General features: G+C 56.3%; 4 protein-coding genes across 4 annotated transcripts; 2 read left to right on the forward strand and 2 right to left on the reverse strand.

The window, feature by feature from the left end:
- Positions 1–5,912: 5,912 nt before the first annotated feature.
- On the forward strand, positions 5,913–7,196 carry EsH8_IX_000273 (uncharacterized protein; the record flags this gene model as incomplete). Its single annotated transcript, XM_083266609.1, has 1 exon — positions 5,913–7,196. One exon carries the CDS (start codon positions 5,913–5,915, stop codon positions 7,194–7,196), a length of 1,284 nt encoding a protein of 427 aa, XP_083130174.1.
- Positions 7,197–8,102: 906 nt separating this feature from the next.
- EsH8_IX_000274 (uncharacterized protein) lies at positions 8,103–9,985 on the reverse strand (the record flags this gene model as incomplete). The annotated part of the gene is made up of 3 exons (XM_083266610.1): positions 8,103–9,510; positions 9,613–9,630; positions 9,798–9,985. The coding sequence occupies 3 exons, from the start codon at positions 9,983–9,985 to the stop codon at positions 8,103–8,105; spliced, it is 1,614 nt and encodes a 537-aa protein (XP_083130175.1).
- Positions 9,986–11,132: 1,147 nt separating this feature from the next.
- On the forward strand, positions 11,133–12,339 carry EsH8_IX_000275 (GILT family protein; the record flags this gene model as incomplete). The annotated part of the gene is made up of 5 exons (XM_083266611.1): positions 11,133–11,558; positions 11,623–11,702; positions 11,769–11,815; positions 11,887–12,122; positions 12,190–12,339. The coding sequence occupies 5 exons, from the start codon at positions 11,133–11,135 to the stop codon at positions 12,337–12,339; spliced, it is 939 nt and encodes a 312-aa protein (XP_083130176.1).
- Positions 12,340–12,344: 5 nt separating this feature from the next.
- On the reverse strand, positions 12,345–13,355 carry EsH8_IX_000276 (HIT-like domain-containing protein; the record flags this gene model as incomplete). The annotated part of the gene is made up of 3 exons (XM_083266612.1): positions 12,345–12,352; positions 12,412–13,212; positions 13,286–13,355. 3 exons carry the CDS (start codon positions 13,353–13,355, stop codon positions 12,345–12,347), a joined length of 879 nt encoding a protein of 292 aa, XP_083130177.1.
- Between the last annotated feature and the right edge of the window lie 2,033 nt (positions 13,356–15,388).

Here is a 15,388-nt window from a genome sequence, read left to right on the forward strand (position 1 = left end):
ATGTCAAGGTCCTACGGAGGTTAGAACTAGTGACAGCCGACTGATCTGACATGTGCGCTCGGCCGCGCTGTTCCAACGCTCGGTTGTGGCCCTTGCCGGCAAACGACGACGGCGACGACGACACCGCACATGCGTAGGTAGGGATTGGGTTCTGTCGGCACAGGTTGGCCGGCTGGTGGCTGGCGTTCTCCACGAAGACATATCCATTCATTTGCCCCTTGAATCCGGAGAAAACAGTGCTATGCAGAAACTGTGCTGTCCAGGTCCAGGTTTGTTGGGCATTTCGGGGTCTTCGCGGGGGTCGCCCTGGCACAGCCTTCGACTTGCCTCCGCGGACAACCCTCCAAGTCGATTGATTGCCTGCTCGACTCTTTGTCGGTTGCTTCGGGCGGAGGGAGCCGGTCATCTTTGGCTGTGGAATTCGATGTACTGTCTTGTCCTGTCCCCCATTGACCGTATGCAGGCACATGCTCCGATTGGAGACTGACCTGTTTTGTGTCGTGCCAAAACCCATGATCTTCACGGTTGGCTGTAACCAACAGGTTCGCGGGGTAAATTAACCCAGCATACGGATACTCACGGAATGACTGAGAAGCGCCGCAGCGTAGGCTAGGTACACGCCTGCCGGCCCGTGCGAAAGTCGCCCGGACAGGTCGGTCTATACCCCTGGTACGCTCCCCCTTGCAGACACATCCGTCCACTAACAAAAAGCCATGTAAAACTGGACGACGTGGGTTTCTCGTGCTGTTGATTGTGGGTTGTTCTGTAAGCCATCATCCGCGTGCTGCGTAAATAACGAGTCGTCGGTCGTTGATGATGTGAGGAGTATTGCCAAATACATGTGTACGCTTTAAATTATGCACTGCGATAACGATTCGAGACGGCGATCAAGAGTCCCCAGGATGCCGTTTTAAGGCCGGATGGTTAGGCGTCAGACTGGAGGTGCCTGCAAACCATCTGATGACGGGGTGTCGTAGGGAGGCGGGTATCTGGTCGCAGCAGCACAGGATAGCTAGGCTAGACAAATAAAAACCATGCCGCGCCTAGGAAAACCGCCAACGCACAAAAGAAAAACAAAAAACCAACTGGGGGGAGAATGGGTCAGATGGTCGAGACTAAAGGCGGGCAATCCGCTTGATCTGCAGCGGCATGCAGAAGTAACCGAGAGGATGAGGAAAGCCGCAAGAGAGGATCACGAGCTGCAGGCATTGTGTGGATGGACAGGTGGTGGCCGTTGTATGCATGAGATGCAGCAGCGGCGAGGTCTCCCCGCTTTGGCCGGCGTCCGACAGAGACCGACCACATCGACTGACATTCCGCCTTTTGTCTGTTGGAAGCCTGGCGCTGGGCTGCTGGAACGGTTGCCGTCGATTAGTCCCTGGGGTTGTATTGCGACAAGCCCGGCAAATTATTTGCTTTGACATGTCGAGCCTGGTGTGGAGGGAAGCATTGTCGCATCCATATCCGACTCTTATTGACTCTTGGCGGCGGACCCTGGACCCCTTCTTGACCAAGGTGCTGTTTGAATCAAGGCGAGCGAAACGAACGCAACGGTGCAAGGTCATGGGCGACGGAAAAGGGTTATGAGCTGCGAGATTGAACTCTGCGACGCTTTGGTTCGCCTCGCGAGGATGTTAATCAAAGTCATTAGACTCGGGCAATCTCAAATGGTTTCTGCCCTTAGTTAAGGAGAAATGCGGGCAAAAAGGAACGCGTAGCACTGGCCTGTGGTGCGAAAATAGGGCTAGCATCGGCGATCAACGGTGGGGGCAATGCCGTGGGATGTTTAATCCTGGCCTGCCTCCGCCGGATGATTTATTCGAGAAGATCTGGAAGAAGCAACGTGTGGTCCCCTACCACCATCTTTGATTAGGCATTTAATTGAGGTTTCGGGATCCATTTCTGTACTCATCATGGCCAGCCGCCTGGGCGTCAGGGGAGGAAAGGGAAGGTTACAGTCGACGGACGACACGAAACCCTTGAGGGTTGATGATATTATGTGTTTTGTTCGGTTCGGTTCGGTTTCGAAGCGTGGTCAACGACGGCCTAGTCTGGCGTGATCCTTGGCCTTAGCCCCATGGGTTAGTTCCTTTTGGCCATTCGGGCCTGCTTTGGCAGATGTGTATGTGTTGCTGTAGCCTGTACCGTAGTATACGCTGATCCCCATCGGCCGGCGATGATAATGGATGCCGACTCGGCCACTCATGTCAGCCGGCAGGCGGCAATCGTACCGTCGTAGGTAACAAGAGCAGGGCCGCTAGCGTTTAGCAATTCAACAGTGCCGATCGTATGCCAGCCAGTTGCAGGCCTGGGTGTTGCAATTTTTCTTTGGCGCTGTTAATCAGACAATTAAGCACGGACAGGGCAAGGGCAGCGGTGCTCGTGCAAACAGCCGGCGGAGACGGCGCCGCAAGTCGGAGTCACGCCCGACGGGCGGCACGCTTGAAGGCTGGGGGCGGTGACGGTGTGCCCTTGGCTGTTTAATTGATGCGGTCTGGCGAAAGGTAGGTAGTAGCCATGGTGCCAGGCGGATCAGTTGGCCAAGGAGAAAAATGACGACTCGTTCTCTCCCAAGACGAGGTCTCGGGGCAGGCCTCCAGTGTGTCTCTTTTTAGCGCTGTTGCTCCGTGTGCTATGTAAGGCGTGGCATACATCATCCCAAGGCAGAGCCTCGAGGTTGACGTGGTTGAACTGCAACAGAATATAGGCGGCATGCATCAGGAAAGCGAGGGTGCTTTGCCTAGTAAAATGGCTTGCGATGGTTCGTGATGGCTCAAACGTGGTTGGCCAGATTTGATGTCGATTGAGTGCCGAGAGCCGACGTCTTTGTGCCAACTCCCAACAACTACACACTTAAGCTGATGGCCGGAGCTGCTGGAGATGGAGTGAGGTGCAATTAGGACGCGAAACCAAGGCAGCTAATGTAGGGCAGGTAACGGCCGTAATCCTCGCATGTTGCCGCATGACGGTGTGTATGTAGGTACACAGCAGCAGGTGGTTAGCTGTAAGAGCTAGGTTCTCGGGCCTTGGCTGACCGAAGCGGCACCAACGCTTCCATCCGCATCGAACTGGCCAAGAAGAGGAAAAGTGCGTAACGTTGTGTCTGAAAGTTAGACTAGATACTCGACCATTCGTCATTGGCTTGATGGAAAAGTAAAGATGAGATGAGGTACAGAGGCACAGCTCTGGGACATTTTGCCCAAACTGTGTCTCGTAGGCCGCCACGTCTAATTGATGTGGACGGAGCTTGCAGGAGCAGCCAAAGCTTCGGCCAACGGCGAGAACCTCGTCCGACGTTGGGCTGGCTCGATTACTGACTGCTTGTCTGTCTTCTTGACTCCACCGCCGGGAGGGATTGGGAGGGAGAAATCAGACTGACGACTGCTCCCATGTCCACCGCCAGAAATGATTGAGAGGGAGAAATCAGACTGATCACTCAACACGTGTCCACCGTCTTACAGCCCGTCCAATCTTCCTCTCCGGACGGGCAGGGGGCTCTGCGGAGACATGATTTGCGCAGGACGGACAAAGCAGAACCCCCTCTCCGCGTTCTGGCCCTGCAAAAGCCCTATCTGGACAGCGAAGGTGACGGTGATGTTAGGCGAAGATGCCGCCCGTAACCCAAGGCGGCATATAACGAATGGGAGAAAGTGGATGCAAAGGCAAAAGCATGAGCAGGAGCAGAAGAAGCAGAAGCAGAAGCAGAAGCAAAGAAGACATTGTTGATCTCGGCGTCAACAACTCAACTCCCGCCGCCTGCCTCGTCAGAAAAAGGAAAGTTGGAGATCGTCTTGCCTGCCTGCAGGTGAATGGAGTACCTAGCTAGGTACGGATGCAGATAGTGTAGCTTATTATGGGACCCGTGGTGAGGTGAGGATGAACCGCCATCCCCCGTCCTAACCCCCGTCCACTGTTAGATGTGACTACGCTACGTGACGGGCTCCAAGAGTTCAAGGTGCCGTGGCTCGTTTTGAGCTAGAGACCCCCTCTGCTCTCGATCCGTACCCAATGCAGTGCAAGGCAAGAATGCCCCGAATCAATAGCAGAGCTTCATCAGTACCTGCCATGGCACTTGAAAAGGTTGGGGGGTGCAGTGGCAGCCGTGGTAGCGTCGGTGGGAGGAGGGAGGCGAGGAAAGAAGAGGATGGGGCCTGAGGAACATTCATTACCTTAGGTAAGAAACGTGGTGATTGCACATACATACACACATTGCAGCAGTCGTCTATGTACTAAATCTACCTCTACTTTACCTAGTATGCGACCGTGTCCGCAGGTACGTACCTTTGTGCCCACCCCCATGCCTCAATCCGCGGTACGTACACGTACCGCCCCCTGCCCGTTTTCCTTTCCTTTCCTTCCCTTCCCTTCCTCCCTCGCTCTCCCCTCTCCGCCTCCTTCTCCCCCTCACCCTCACCCTCACCCAGGCTTTTTGCGGAAAGAAGGTGTTGGTACGTACCCTTTTCTTTAGTGTACGCGGTACGTAGGAGTACGTATTCGCTGCTACATACATCGCAGTACACTAGGTACGTCTGCCTCCATCCACACTCCACACCACGGGCGTGTCCTTCTCCCCGTTCCTTGTCCCTTGGCCGCCGGCCGTCTCCTCGACCGACAATGTCTGTCTGGCTGTCTGTCTTCCCTTCCTTGTCCCTCCATCGTCCTCGCTCACCCCTGCTTCCTTGCTCCACGCTGCCTACTCCACGTCCCGTACTGCTCGTCTCCTCTCCTGCTTTTTTGTCTGGCTGCATTTGCATCTGCACCTCACACAGGCGCCCTTACGAATGATTGAATACTTACCTTACATCCGCCGCCGCCATCTCTGCTCAAGTCCTTTTTTGTCCCGTTGTCCACCCCACCGCTTTCACATCGCACAACTTCTCGCCCTCATAATTACCTCGTCTCCTTCTCTTCTTCATCCTCCCGTGTACCAGAGGTGCAATTGTCTTCCAAGCAGGCGCCCATACTTAGCCCGTCCCATCATCACCGTCGTCTTTGTTTTTGGCTTCGATACACCGTTGAGATTAGGAATAACTCATTCTCACCCACACGCCGCCTCTCGCATCAGACGGGTAGCGGGAGCAGTAGCACCACGCCGCCTCACCTCCGCTGCAACCACGCCTTGTTGATATTCTCCTGTTCACCTTTCCCCCTCAGCATTAGCGGCCTCAGCTAGTGCCATCGACCCCAACCTTGACGCCAAGCATACGAAGGCATAGAAACGGTACATCCACACGCCCGCATATGCTCGTAGCCTCCATCCACCGGCCCATTACTCCATCATCCACTTACTTTATATCTCACGCCTCTTTCCCCCTCGCCCACAAAACATCAATCAAAAGTCTAGAGATTCTCGAACGCGGATCTCTCGTCGCCTTCTAGCTGTCGATCACACTCGCCCCCAACCACGGCTTCTTTCCTCCCGATCCTCCGATACTGTCGGCACGAGACTGCCGTTAGCTTCACTCCACGCTCCGCCTGGGCCCAAGCTTGAACTCGACATCTCTTCTGCCAACGCCCTGCCGTCACTCATCGACGTGAAGCACAACCACTCAACGCCTGCCCGTTGCGTTGTCTCCAATTCCGCCTAAACACCCTCGAGGGAGAGACACGCCAACCTCGCTTGCTGGCGGACCATGCTTCACCCATAAAAGGACGCCGATCTCTTCCTCTTCCCCTGCCCTTTCCCCATCGTCGAGTCTGCAGCGCCGATCGCCGCCCCATCTTCCACCGAGCAACCCCTCAAAACCTGCTATATCTCCCGCTACCTTCCATTGCTGAGAACAAGCCTATCGAACTTTGCCATTTCTCTACATCCCTAAACACCTGGGAGTTCAAGTACAATTAACGTGCCGCCTTTACCAAGTTCCAACACGGCCAGCCCAAGACACGAGGAGGACCACCGTGCTTTGGTCATGGATGCCCTCAACAACATCGTCAACAATGTCCCCGATTGGCTGAATCGGCTGGATGAGCTCGGCGACCAGATCGACCAGCGTCAGGTTGAGCTCGCCGCACTTGGGGTCGACAGTTCCTCGAGATCACTCAAAAACCGCGGGTCAACCGAATCACTAAAGCCCAAGGACGAAACTCCCATTGACGAAACTCCCATTGCCACTACCGAACCTGTTGAAGAAGTCCCTGCCAACGGAACAGGTGCGCAACAATCTGCCAGCGCCACGACACCTCCCCACGATGAGCCCCAAACGAACAAGCCTTCGAGCCCTAGTAGCGGGACACCTTCTGCTCTCAAGAAGCAGACTCAGCAGGCGATGGCCTTGGCACAAGCTCGCGCCCGTGCTGTAGTCGAGAAGCGACCCCGTCCAAACTCTATCGTGTCAGCCGAGGAGGACGCACCGGTAAAGTACCGCTCACGAAAGCTGGTCATGGTCTACTACGACAGCTATGTGCAAAGCTTTTTCGAAGAGCTTGTCAAGTTTGTGTCAGCAAGCCGAAATCTGATGCGGAAGGCTAAGATGGCGGCAAAGGTGGCCCAGATACGCCGCCTGGCGGAACAAGAGGTGCCGGACGAAGACGGGGACAAATCCGGGGAACTCAAACCAGACGACCCTCTTGCCCCAGGTTCTACCTCGGACGCGTTACCATCCCTACGGTACATGAGCACAAGACGGATGGGTCCCCCCGGACGGAAAGGGCCTTCATATACACGAGCTGGCCAGGCCAACGCCATGATGAGCGACGCCGGCCCAGATGCATATGACGAGCTCGACAAGGCCCTCGAGTATGTGCAGAACCAGTGTGAACACGCTGCCCACCAGTTCCTGCGCGACGGAGAGTGCACGGAAGAGATTGGCAACATCCAACGACGTCTCGTAGAGACTAAAGAGTTAGCCGCCAAGGAGATGGAGCGAGTCAAGAGGGAAGAGCCAGACTTGCTGAAGTCGGCCAGCGAGACGAACAAGGTGCGGACTCTCCGGCCAACGAGCATGCGGCGGGAGCTCACGGCCGCTAAGGACAGCAACCCGCCCATTGCTCCCAGAAGGCTCGAGATTGACGCGAAACTTGAGCCGGAGACCAAGTCACCGGTCACCAAAGCAATCGAGGTGGATCTGTCTCATAGTCTTGAGGCTGATAATGATGCTCCCATCGAGGCTGATAACGATGAGGGTATCGACGATATGGATATCACACTACCGCCCAAGTTGAATTACCGATCTACAAGGGCGATGCGGGGTTGAACATCTCAGCTGGATCTGGCTACCAATTACGCAAGCATTTTACTTATTTTAACGACTGATACGGCCTCACCTGGAGAGACGAGGAGCATTGGAACCAAAAAGCATTGGGGAAGAGGGGTTTCCATCTGAGCGGGAGCCAAGAGGGTGACCGATGATATCAAAAAACACATGCATAGCATAGCGTCTGCTTCTTCATCATTGCTTGAGTTGCATAGGAGGTTGCTCGAGTCATGTTTCGCCGGGGGGAAGAGTTCAACACGTGGGAAAAGAATTCTGAAGAGAAACACAAATTAGAGATGTTACTTCTTGCCCTAGCTTGGGAATCGTGTGTAATGCTAGGGACTTGTGATCTTGTCATGCTGGGTGAAGCGGACGGTACCCATCTCACCGATGGATATGCATATAGGACGAGGAGCCAAACGGAGGGTACGCATTTTTCCTTTGGGATAGCCTCTCTTTCTTCAATCCTCATCCCTGTTTTCCTTTTCAAAAAAAAGAAAACGAGAGAAAACATTAGGGAGAGAAATGTGCCAAAAAAAATTAACTTAATCACCGCTTATTTTCAGTAAATGGGAATTGTTGCATATACAACATCTAGGCTACACTGTTTCTTGCTCGACTGCGAGCAGCAACCTTTTCTAGACTGATTTTACGATTCGGGTATCGAGTGTTGACCAGCGCCTACCCCGAAACCGTTGTAATCCGTGCTTAACGGGCGAGTAAAGAAGGTATAGTCGCATGTTGCTGTGCTGATGATGGATGGTTTTTGGTTTTTCACATTTTTTACTATTTCAAAAAATTTACTAGACAAATATTCTCTAAATTGTATCCAGACAGGTTCTTGAACCACGTTTGCTATTATTGTTCGTGACCTCGCCCTCCTCCTCACGATGGGACGTGGCACCTCTACGTCTCCTGCGTCCGGCTCGCCCCCGTCGCGGCCGCTAGGATACCGGCCCCCTTAATGCCGCCGTCATGGCAGGGGCTCAGGACGATCCTCACGGCCGGCGGCCGGCCCGGGCTTTCCAGCCTCGCCAACTCGTCCAGGAAGTCCTGCGTATCGGCGAGGTAGTCTTGGAAGTGCGAGATGCAGCCGCCCGTGTAGCCGACGCCTAGCTCCCGAACGGGGGCTGCGTCGGCTTCGGCGTCGACGCCGTCCGGTGGCACGTCGCCCGCCAGCTTCAAGAGGGCCACGACGGCGGCCGCGACGATGCCTGCGGCACGGACCTGGATGGCCTTGGCTATGTGGTGGAGGGCGACGGCGGTCTCGTGCGTCCACCGGAAGGAAGACCCTTCATCGGCGGGGAACTCCTTTTCAAGCTTGGTGACTAGCGCCGAAGGATCGAGGGGTTTGAAGTGGCTGAGGAACGTCGTCGTCAGCCCGTACCTAGTTAGGAGGGTCCCCGGCAGCGAAGACTCGTCGTGGCCGAGCACGGTCTGCATGTAATCCACGAGCATGAGGCGGCCGAGCTCGCCGAGGTAGCGGCCGGCGGTCATGTACTCGAGCGGCTGAAAGCCGGTGATCTCGTTGGGCCCGACGAGCGCGGCGTCGAGGGCCGAGTCCCACCTCGCGACGAGGCCCAGCTCGCGCAGGGGAGGGGCGGTGCCGCGGATGCTCCATTCCGTGTTGACGGCGATGCGGGCGTCGCTGGCGGATTCGCCGGGCAGGGTGGCCACGTTCGGGGGCCATTTCGCCTGGCCTAGGGAGGAGAGCTTCAGGGGGATGGTGGCGTTGCAACCGGTGCCGACTATGAGGCCCATGCTGGCCTTGCGGTGGGGGGATTCGTTGAAGAGGTAGATGAAGGAGATGAGCGTTGAGACTGTGTCATTGGATATGGCGGCGATGCGAATGGGAGGAAGCTGCCGGTCATGGCCGTCAAAGTTGTCGGCGGTGCGTGCCTTTTGGTAGCCCCTGAGCAGCAACGGGCCCAGCTGGGCATCGCCTTTGATGCTGAAGCCCTTGCCCATGGCCATGACGGTGGCGTCTGAGATGGAGCGCTGGATCATGGGGAAGCTGAAGGTGATGCCCAGGGGCAGCTCCTCGTCGCTGGGGAGTTGCCATTCCTCGCAGGCGGAGCGGACAACGGATGCGATACGGGCGCCTATCCAGTCGAAGAGAAGCTGAGGGTCGGACTCGCCGCCGGCCTTGAGGTTGTCATCTATGGGCCATGATTGCTCCTTGAGGCGAAGGGCCGGGGTTGGTGAGGGAATGCCGTTTGTTTTGGGGGCGTTGGCGGTGGTGGAGGCATTAGGGGGTTGCACAGTGTCCTTGCCGTCGAGCTCGATGAAGCCGACACGCAGATTCGTCCCGCCACTGGGTTTGAGTTAGCGATCCAGTTTTCAGGGCGGATATCTTGCAGCAAGGTGGGATGCGTGGTGGAAGGAGGTGAGAAGAGGCTGGTGAGAGGTGGTATACATGTCAATTGCCAGGTGTCTGTAGTCCAATGTCAGCTTCAGTGAAAACAGGCCAGCACTTCAGCGCTACGCTTCCTATTCGGTTTCGCGTTTCACAGCGTCGGGGGTACTCGCTATCCAAGTACACGACGAAGGCAGAGCGAGATTGAGCTGCATGATGAGGCCAATACATGGGTGAGAGCATACCTTCCACGGCCGTGCTGGCTGACGGGTCTTAGAATTGACTCGGAGATGGGCGTTGCGAGGAATTGATCTTCGGCACGGATGGCCAGATCCTTGAAGTTGGAGTAAAAGAGGCGGGACAGTGTGTGAATCTTGTTGTTGTCAACCTGGAGCGGCTGCAGGAACTGCTGCAGGGCAGAACCGGGATCCATGTCGTTCCTCAAGGTTCAGGCGAGAGAGATGAGGCGGGCTTCTCTCTCTCTCTCTCTTTCTCTCTCTGTATTTGTCTCTGTCTCTCTGGCGGTTGCGGTTAGGTGTCTTTTGGGGAGCACTGTGTTGGGACGTCTTATCATGACTAGAACAGGTTCCTGGAGAAAGTTCATGGAGCTGGGAGTTCAACCATGGGAGAGAGTTGATTGCGATGCCCCAGAGACTCGACGGAAAAGGAGACACTATGTGTAGCAGGGTACGTTACACCCAGCTGCGATGCGTTGCTCCTCTTTCCTTGCAACTGGCTGATCTGCTCATGGAAGGCGAGAGCGGCAGTGGGTGGATCTGTGATGCCACTGTGCCTCTCTACCTAGTCATGTCTCCGGCTCTCCTCTGAGCTTATGTAAGGCAATCGATGCTCGCTTTCGCCAGACAGGTACCTAACCTACCTAACCTACCTACCTTGGCTGGCCGGGCTCCTGTTTCCCTTCGCATCACCACGGACCACTCCCTTCTTCTGTTTTATGCCTGCAGATACATCAAGGCATGTACCAGTATTCACATGTGCCACGTCGACCGCCAATGTTGGAACATAACACCCATCTGCTGTTAGGACCATGGTCGGATGAAGGATGCGAATGAGAACGAACACCTTTCCCCTGTCTGCTCCGGCGGCACAGTTGACAAACATTGAAAACTCGCACTGTTGCATCAATACCAATGGTCCTCTCACCTGACTGACGAATGCAACAAGTAATTTAGAGCCACAGCCGCTGATAAGATGCTGAGCACCCCACCATGCCAGGATGGGCTAAGAGTGCACGCACCTGTGCGCTGTGGTGGTCGCCAGGAACAGGAACAGGACCAGGAACCCCGCTATTGCCCCCGTCCTGCTTGCTGCCGGACGCGGAGCACTGGCCATTGGGAGGCCGGAATAGAGAGGTACAACATTGGGACGTGTCCTCCTGGCGGGAAACACAAGTGCCTCCTTAATGCTCTTGCAACCATTCCCCATCCAGCTAGCATCGACGTTCCCCTTCAACGTCCGTCCGCCAGCAAATCTCCGTCACTGTTTGGCCTGAGGTGCATGCTGCATCTCTGTCGCAATCCCATCGCCCCCTCGCGATATTACTAAACCCAGCTCTCCAAATGGGGGCGCACCGAGGATGTTCTGAACACCGCACAGTCTACCGCCAACAACGCGAAACGGCCATACCGACATCGTCAGCAATCAATACGCATTCGTCAACCCGTATTCAATCTGCCGCCACCGAGAAGCGCGAGAAGCTGCCACCCCGATACCCCGATTTCGTCATCCCCGTGGTCATGGACGAGAAGCAAGCCTACCGCCGCGCAGCAACACCACCACCAATGTCTGCACGGATGACGCGGAGAAAGGGCCTGCTGCCCGTGTTGGCCATGGCCGTCATCTTCGCTTATAGCGTCTGGAACTTTGTGCACTTGCCCTCGGCCCAGACTATCGCGCCCATCGTCCCGGAGAAGCCTTCCGTCGAGATTGTAAAGGAGCTGGTGCCGTTGGAGGCGCATATCATGAGCAAATGCCCCGATGCGAGGGTAAGCGGCGACATGCCATCCGGCCCTGGTCGAATTGCGACGAATGCTAATGCGGGAGACGTAGGATTGTTTGAGAGATTTGGTCCTGCCGACCATGATGAAGTCCCAAGACAAGGTCAACTTTACTCTGTCGTACATTGGCACGTAAGTAATCGCTGTTGTATTCCGCCGCCATGCAGCAAAGCAAACGACTAACGACGGCATTCATAGGCCGACCGAGAACGATGGCGTGGACTGCAAGCATGGCCCTTCCGAATGTACGTTTTCCTGTTCGCAATGCGGACGAAGTCCCCCAAAGTTTGCACGCTTCTAACACGCCCTCTCTCAGGCATGGGAAACATCATTGAGCTCTGCGCCGCCCACCTCTACCCCGATCCCAAGATCAACCTCGGTTTCACCATGTGTCTTACCCGCGAATACAGCGCCATCCCCGACCGTGGGCTGGTTGAGGATTGCGCCCTGGAGCACGCCATTGATTTGAAGGCGCTTAACGACTGCGCTACCCTGGACGACGGAGGATTTGGCGTCGGTATGCTGCGAGACAGCGTTCGCCGCAGCAAGGCGGTAAGCTTGACCCCCACATCATCCGCTCAACATCCGGATGTCATCTTGCTAACAGACCCCTGCCCAGGCCGGCGTGACCAAGAGCTGCACCGTCAGGCTCAACGAAGAGATCTACTGTATCCGGGACGATGGGCAATGGAAGGACTGCCCGCACGGCGCCGGCGTCAATGACCTCGTCATCGCTATTGAGAAGCTGTACCGCGCTTCGAGCTCTTGATGGGCTCATACACCTCCGTCCATAGCTCGCTAGCCTCGCCCAGTGTATAGCTCAATGCAAGACCATCCATACCCGCCTCCTCGTCTCCCTTCATGATCTCGAGCGTCTCCATGATGCTGTCCAGCCCCACGGCCTTGCCCACGGCTTGCGTCGCGCCGGCCTCGAGTTGCACGTGCACAATGTGAATGTGAAAGTGGTAGTAGGTCGGCTGGTAGTGCACGTAGAGCTTGAGCTGGTCGACCTCGACGTCCGGGTACTGCGCGACGGTGGCGTCGAGGAGCCTGGCCTTCATGTGCTGCAGCCAGGGGATGTGCTTCTTGCGCAGGTCGCGCAGGGACCAGATGTCGCGGCGCTCGACGAGGGCCAGGAGGTGCAGCGCGTCGATGGTCTTGCGGTCCCAGTTCAGGTCGGGCAGCAGCAGGAAGCCCTCGTCGCCCTCCTTGCCGAGCTCGGTGCGGAAGATGACGTCCTCGACCTCGGTGCGGCCCTCGATGATGTTGAAGACCCAGTTGAGCCGGCCCTCGTCGCGCTTGCGCTGCATGTAGGGCCGGACGTGCGAGGCGTAGAGCTCGGGGGTCTCGGTGACGAAGCGGACGCCCTGCTTGCTGTACTTTTTGATGTGGGTGTCGGTGCAGGGGTAGAGGAGGTTGATCTTGAGGTCGGCGACGGACGGGTCCGGCGTCGCCGGGGAGGCGCTGCTGGCCAGGTACCAGTGGTAGACGTCGTTCGCGCCGAGGTTCGCGATCGAGGAGAGGGTCGACGGGGTCGCGGCGAGGTAGGCGGGGTCGGTCGGGAAGGGGGCGCGTTCGAGGATCAGGAGGGCGGGCTTGGAGTCGATCGTGCCCAGCAGGGAGGTGCGGCGGCCGGCCTGGTCTGAGGAGAAACCCTCGTCATCCGGCCGCCCGGTACGAGGGGTGCAGGGCAGGGCAAGGGGAGGAGGACGCACCTTGGTTGAGGACGCGGTCGAGCTTGAATTTGGGGACCAGCGCCTCGGCGTTTGCCTTCACGTCAGCCATGGCTGTGGCTGTTTCGTTGTGCAGTCTGCACGCGTTTTGAGGCTCAAAGTTGACGTTGGGTGGAGGCTGTGTCAGAGGAGTATGTGGTTCAGGAATAAAAGAGTAACCTGTTCGTAGAGATTACGATTTTCCCGTTCGTCGACGGTTGGCGTTGAAAAGAATTTGGCGGGATCGGCGCCCCTCCCGTTTGAGCTCGCCGAAAGGCAGGAGCAGGAGAGCCCCGCCATGGCGTTTACCCCGCGGTGGGGCGCCAGCTGTTGCGGCCGTCCACCCACCGCCATCCGTCCCGTCCTTGCTTTCGGCTCTGAAAGGAAGCAGCAGCACTCTTCTGACAGCGATTTCCGAATCCAACGACGAGGCTGGCTGGCATTGCGTTCTTCCCCTGGTTTTCTGTGTAAGTCTTTTTTTCTGTACTCAGCTTTCAAGAACCCTAGCCTTTATAATCCATTCCCATATTATTCCTCATATTCCATAAACTTGCAAAATGATGGCGCATTTCCGTTTCGCCAATGATTGGCTCAATTTAATGGCTGCCTTTATGGGTTGAAGGTTGTTGACCGACACTCGACCGCCAAGTTTGCTTGATGCACGAAGCCTGCAGGCAAACATGGCGTTCAGCCAATAACTCCATTTTCAATTGACATCTTCTGGCCGTTGGACCGAAGTTCCCAAATTAAGGGCCTCCGTCCTCAGGCTTACGCGGCGGTCAAGACCTGTCGAACGGTTCGGCATCCCGCGCAATCCGGGAGTGGGCCACGGTGGTCTACGGGCTACTCAGAAGCGGGAATCTACCCGGTTGCCCCGTCATAAGAGGGCCGAAAAGCACAATAGCAATGCGTACTAGTAGCGAAAGGATGAGCCCTCCCCTGGTCTCGACTCGTCGGGTGGAGGGTTTCGGCATTTTCATCTTGTGCTGCGGATATAAGCGTAAGGCGTGGAAGTCCATTGTTCGCGTCCCGGCCTTCGCCTCGGGGTGTTCGCGATTACTGCACACCTCACCGGATGATGCCGCGAACTGGCCGGCGACATTTTGACCTCACACACGCCGCGCGCGCGGCAACCCGGCTTCGACCTGCAGCGACATTGCGGACGAATAGCGAACGAGAGTGGAATCGCGGGGTCGGCATTGGCATTATATTTTCCGTACTCTACAAACTTTGACCACTGCAGCGGACTATCGGGCTGGCGATGTTTGCCCGACGGCGCACAACGTCAGGCCATGTCCGCTGCGGATGAACCACCCTGGACACTGTAAGAACCAACGAATGCCTTGCTCAGGGCGGGGGCGTGTATATGTGTGTGTGTATTTGACGCCTTTAGGGCGGCCAGCTCGGGGCAGGGGCTGGCCCCAGGAGAGATCATAGCGAGGACCGGGGTGGTGTGCCCTCTGAAAGCCCCTTCTTTGCTGATCTGCCCTGACACTATGGATTCCAATGTCCCCACGTATTTTTATGGCCGACTAGTGTTGTGAGCGGAGAGTCGGTGTCTGGTAACCAGCCGACTTTCATTCGTCCGCCTCCGCTGTCCATCCCAATCCTGCGGCTACCAGCAGACAACATTGACGTTGGGGTTTCCTCCCAGGATCGAACTTGGTGTAGCTGCTGTTGCGAAACCCTGGGAGGTTGTCAACCCGGAAGAGTTTTTCACAAGGATCCGAGGAAGAGCCTGAGCTATAATCAATGGACGGTTTACGAGCAATGTTCGATGGCCCAGCACCAACAAGCTAAGTTTGCAAGCATCGTGTTTGGTGTCTCAGCGCAAAACAACCTCACCGTCAATCCTGGAGTGACTGGGGGCCCTGGAAGCAAGACATACAGGAGGGAATATTTGTACAGGTCGCCACACTGACCTTGAAATCTGTTCTTCCTCGATCATGGGATGTGGCCTGCCCCGCACATCGTAATGTAGCAAACTCGCGTCCAACCAACACCCCCTCATATAACTATTACACCTCCAACCGAATGCTGCAGCTGTCCGTGAACCCTGTGTGCCCAGTGTGCCGTACCTTGTACATCAGGACTAGCCAAGGCACA

This window comes from Colletotrichum jinshuiense, chromosome 9 (genome assembly GCF_051148585.1).
Source record: "Colletotrichum jinshuiense chromosome 9, complete sequence".
NCBI classification, from domain to species: Eukaryota; Fungi; Ascomycota; class Sordariomycetes; order Glomerellales; family Glomerellaceae; genus Colletotrichum; species Colletotrichum jinshuiense.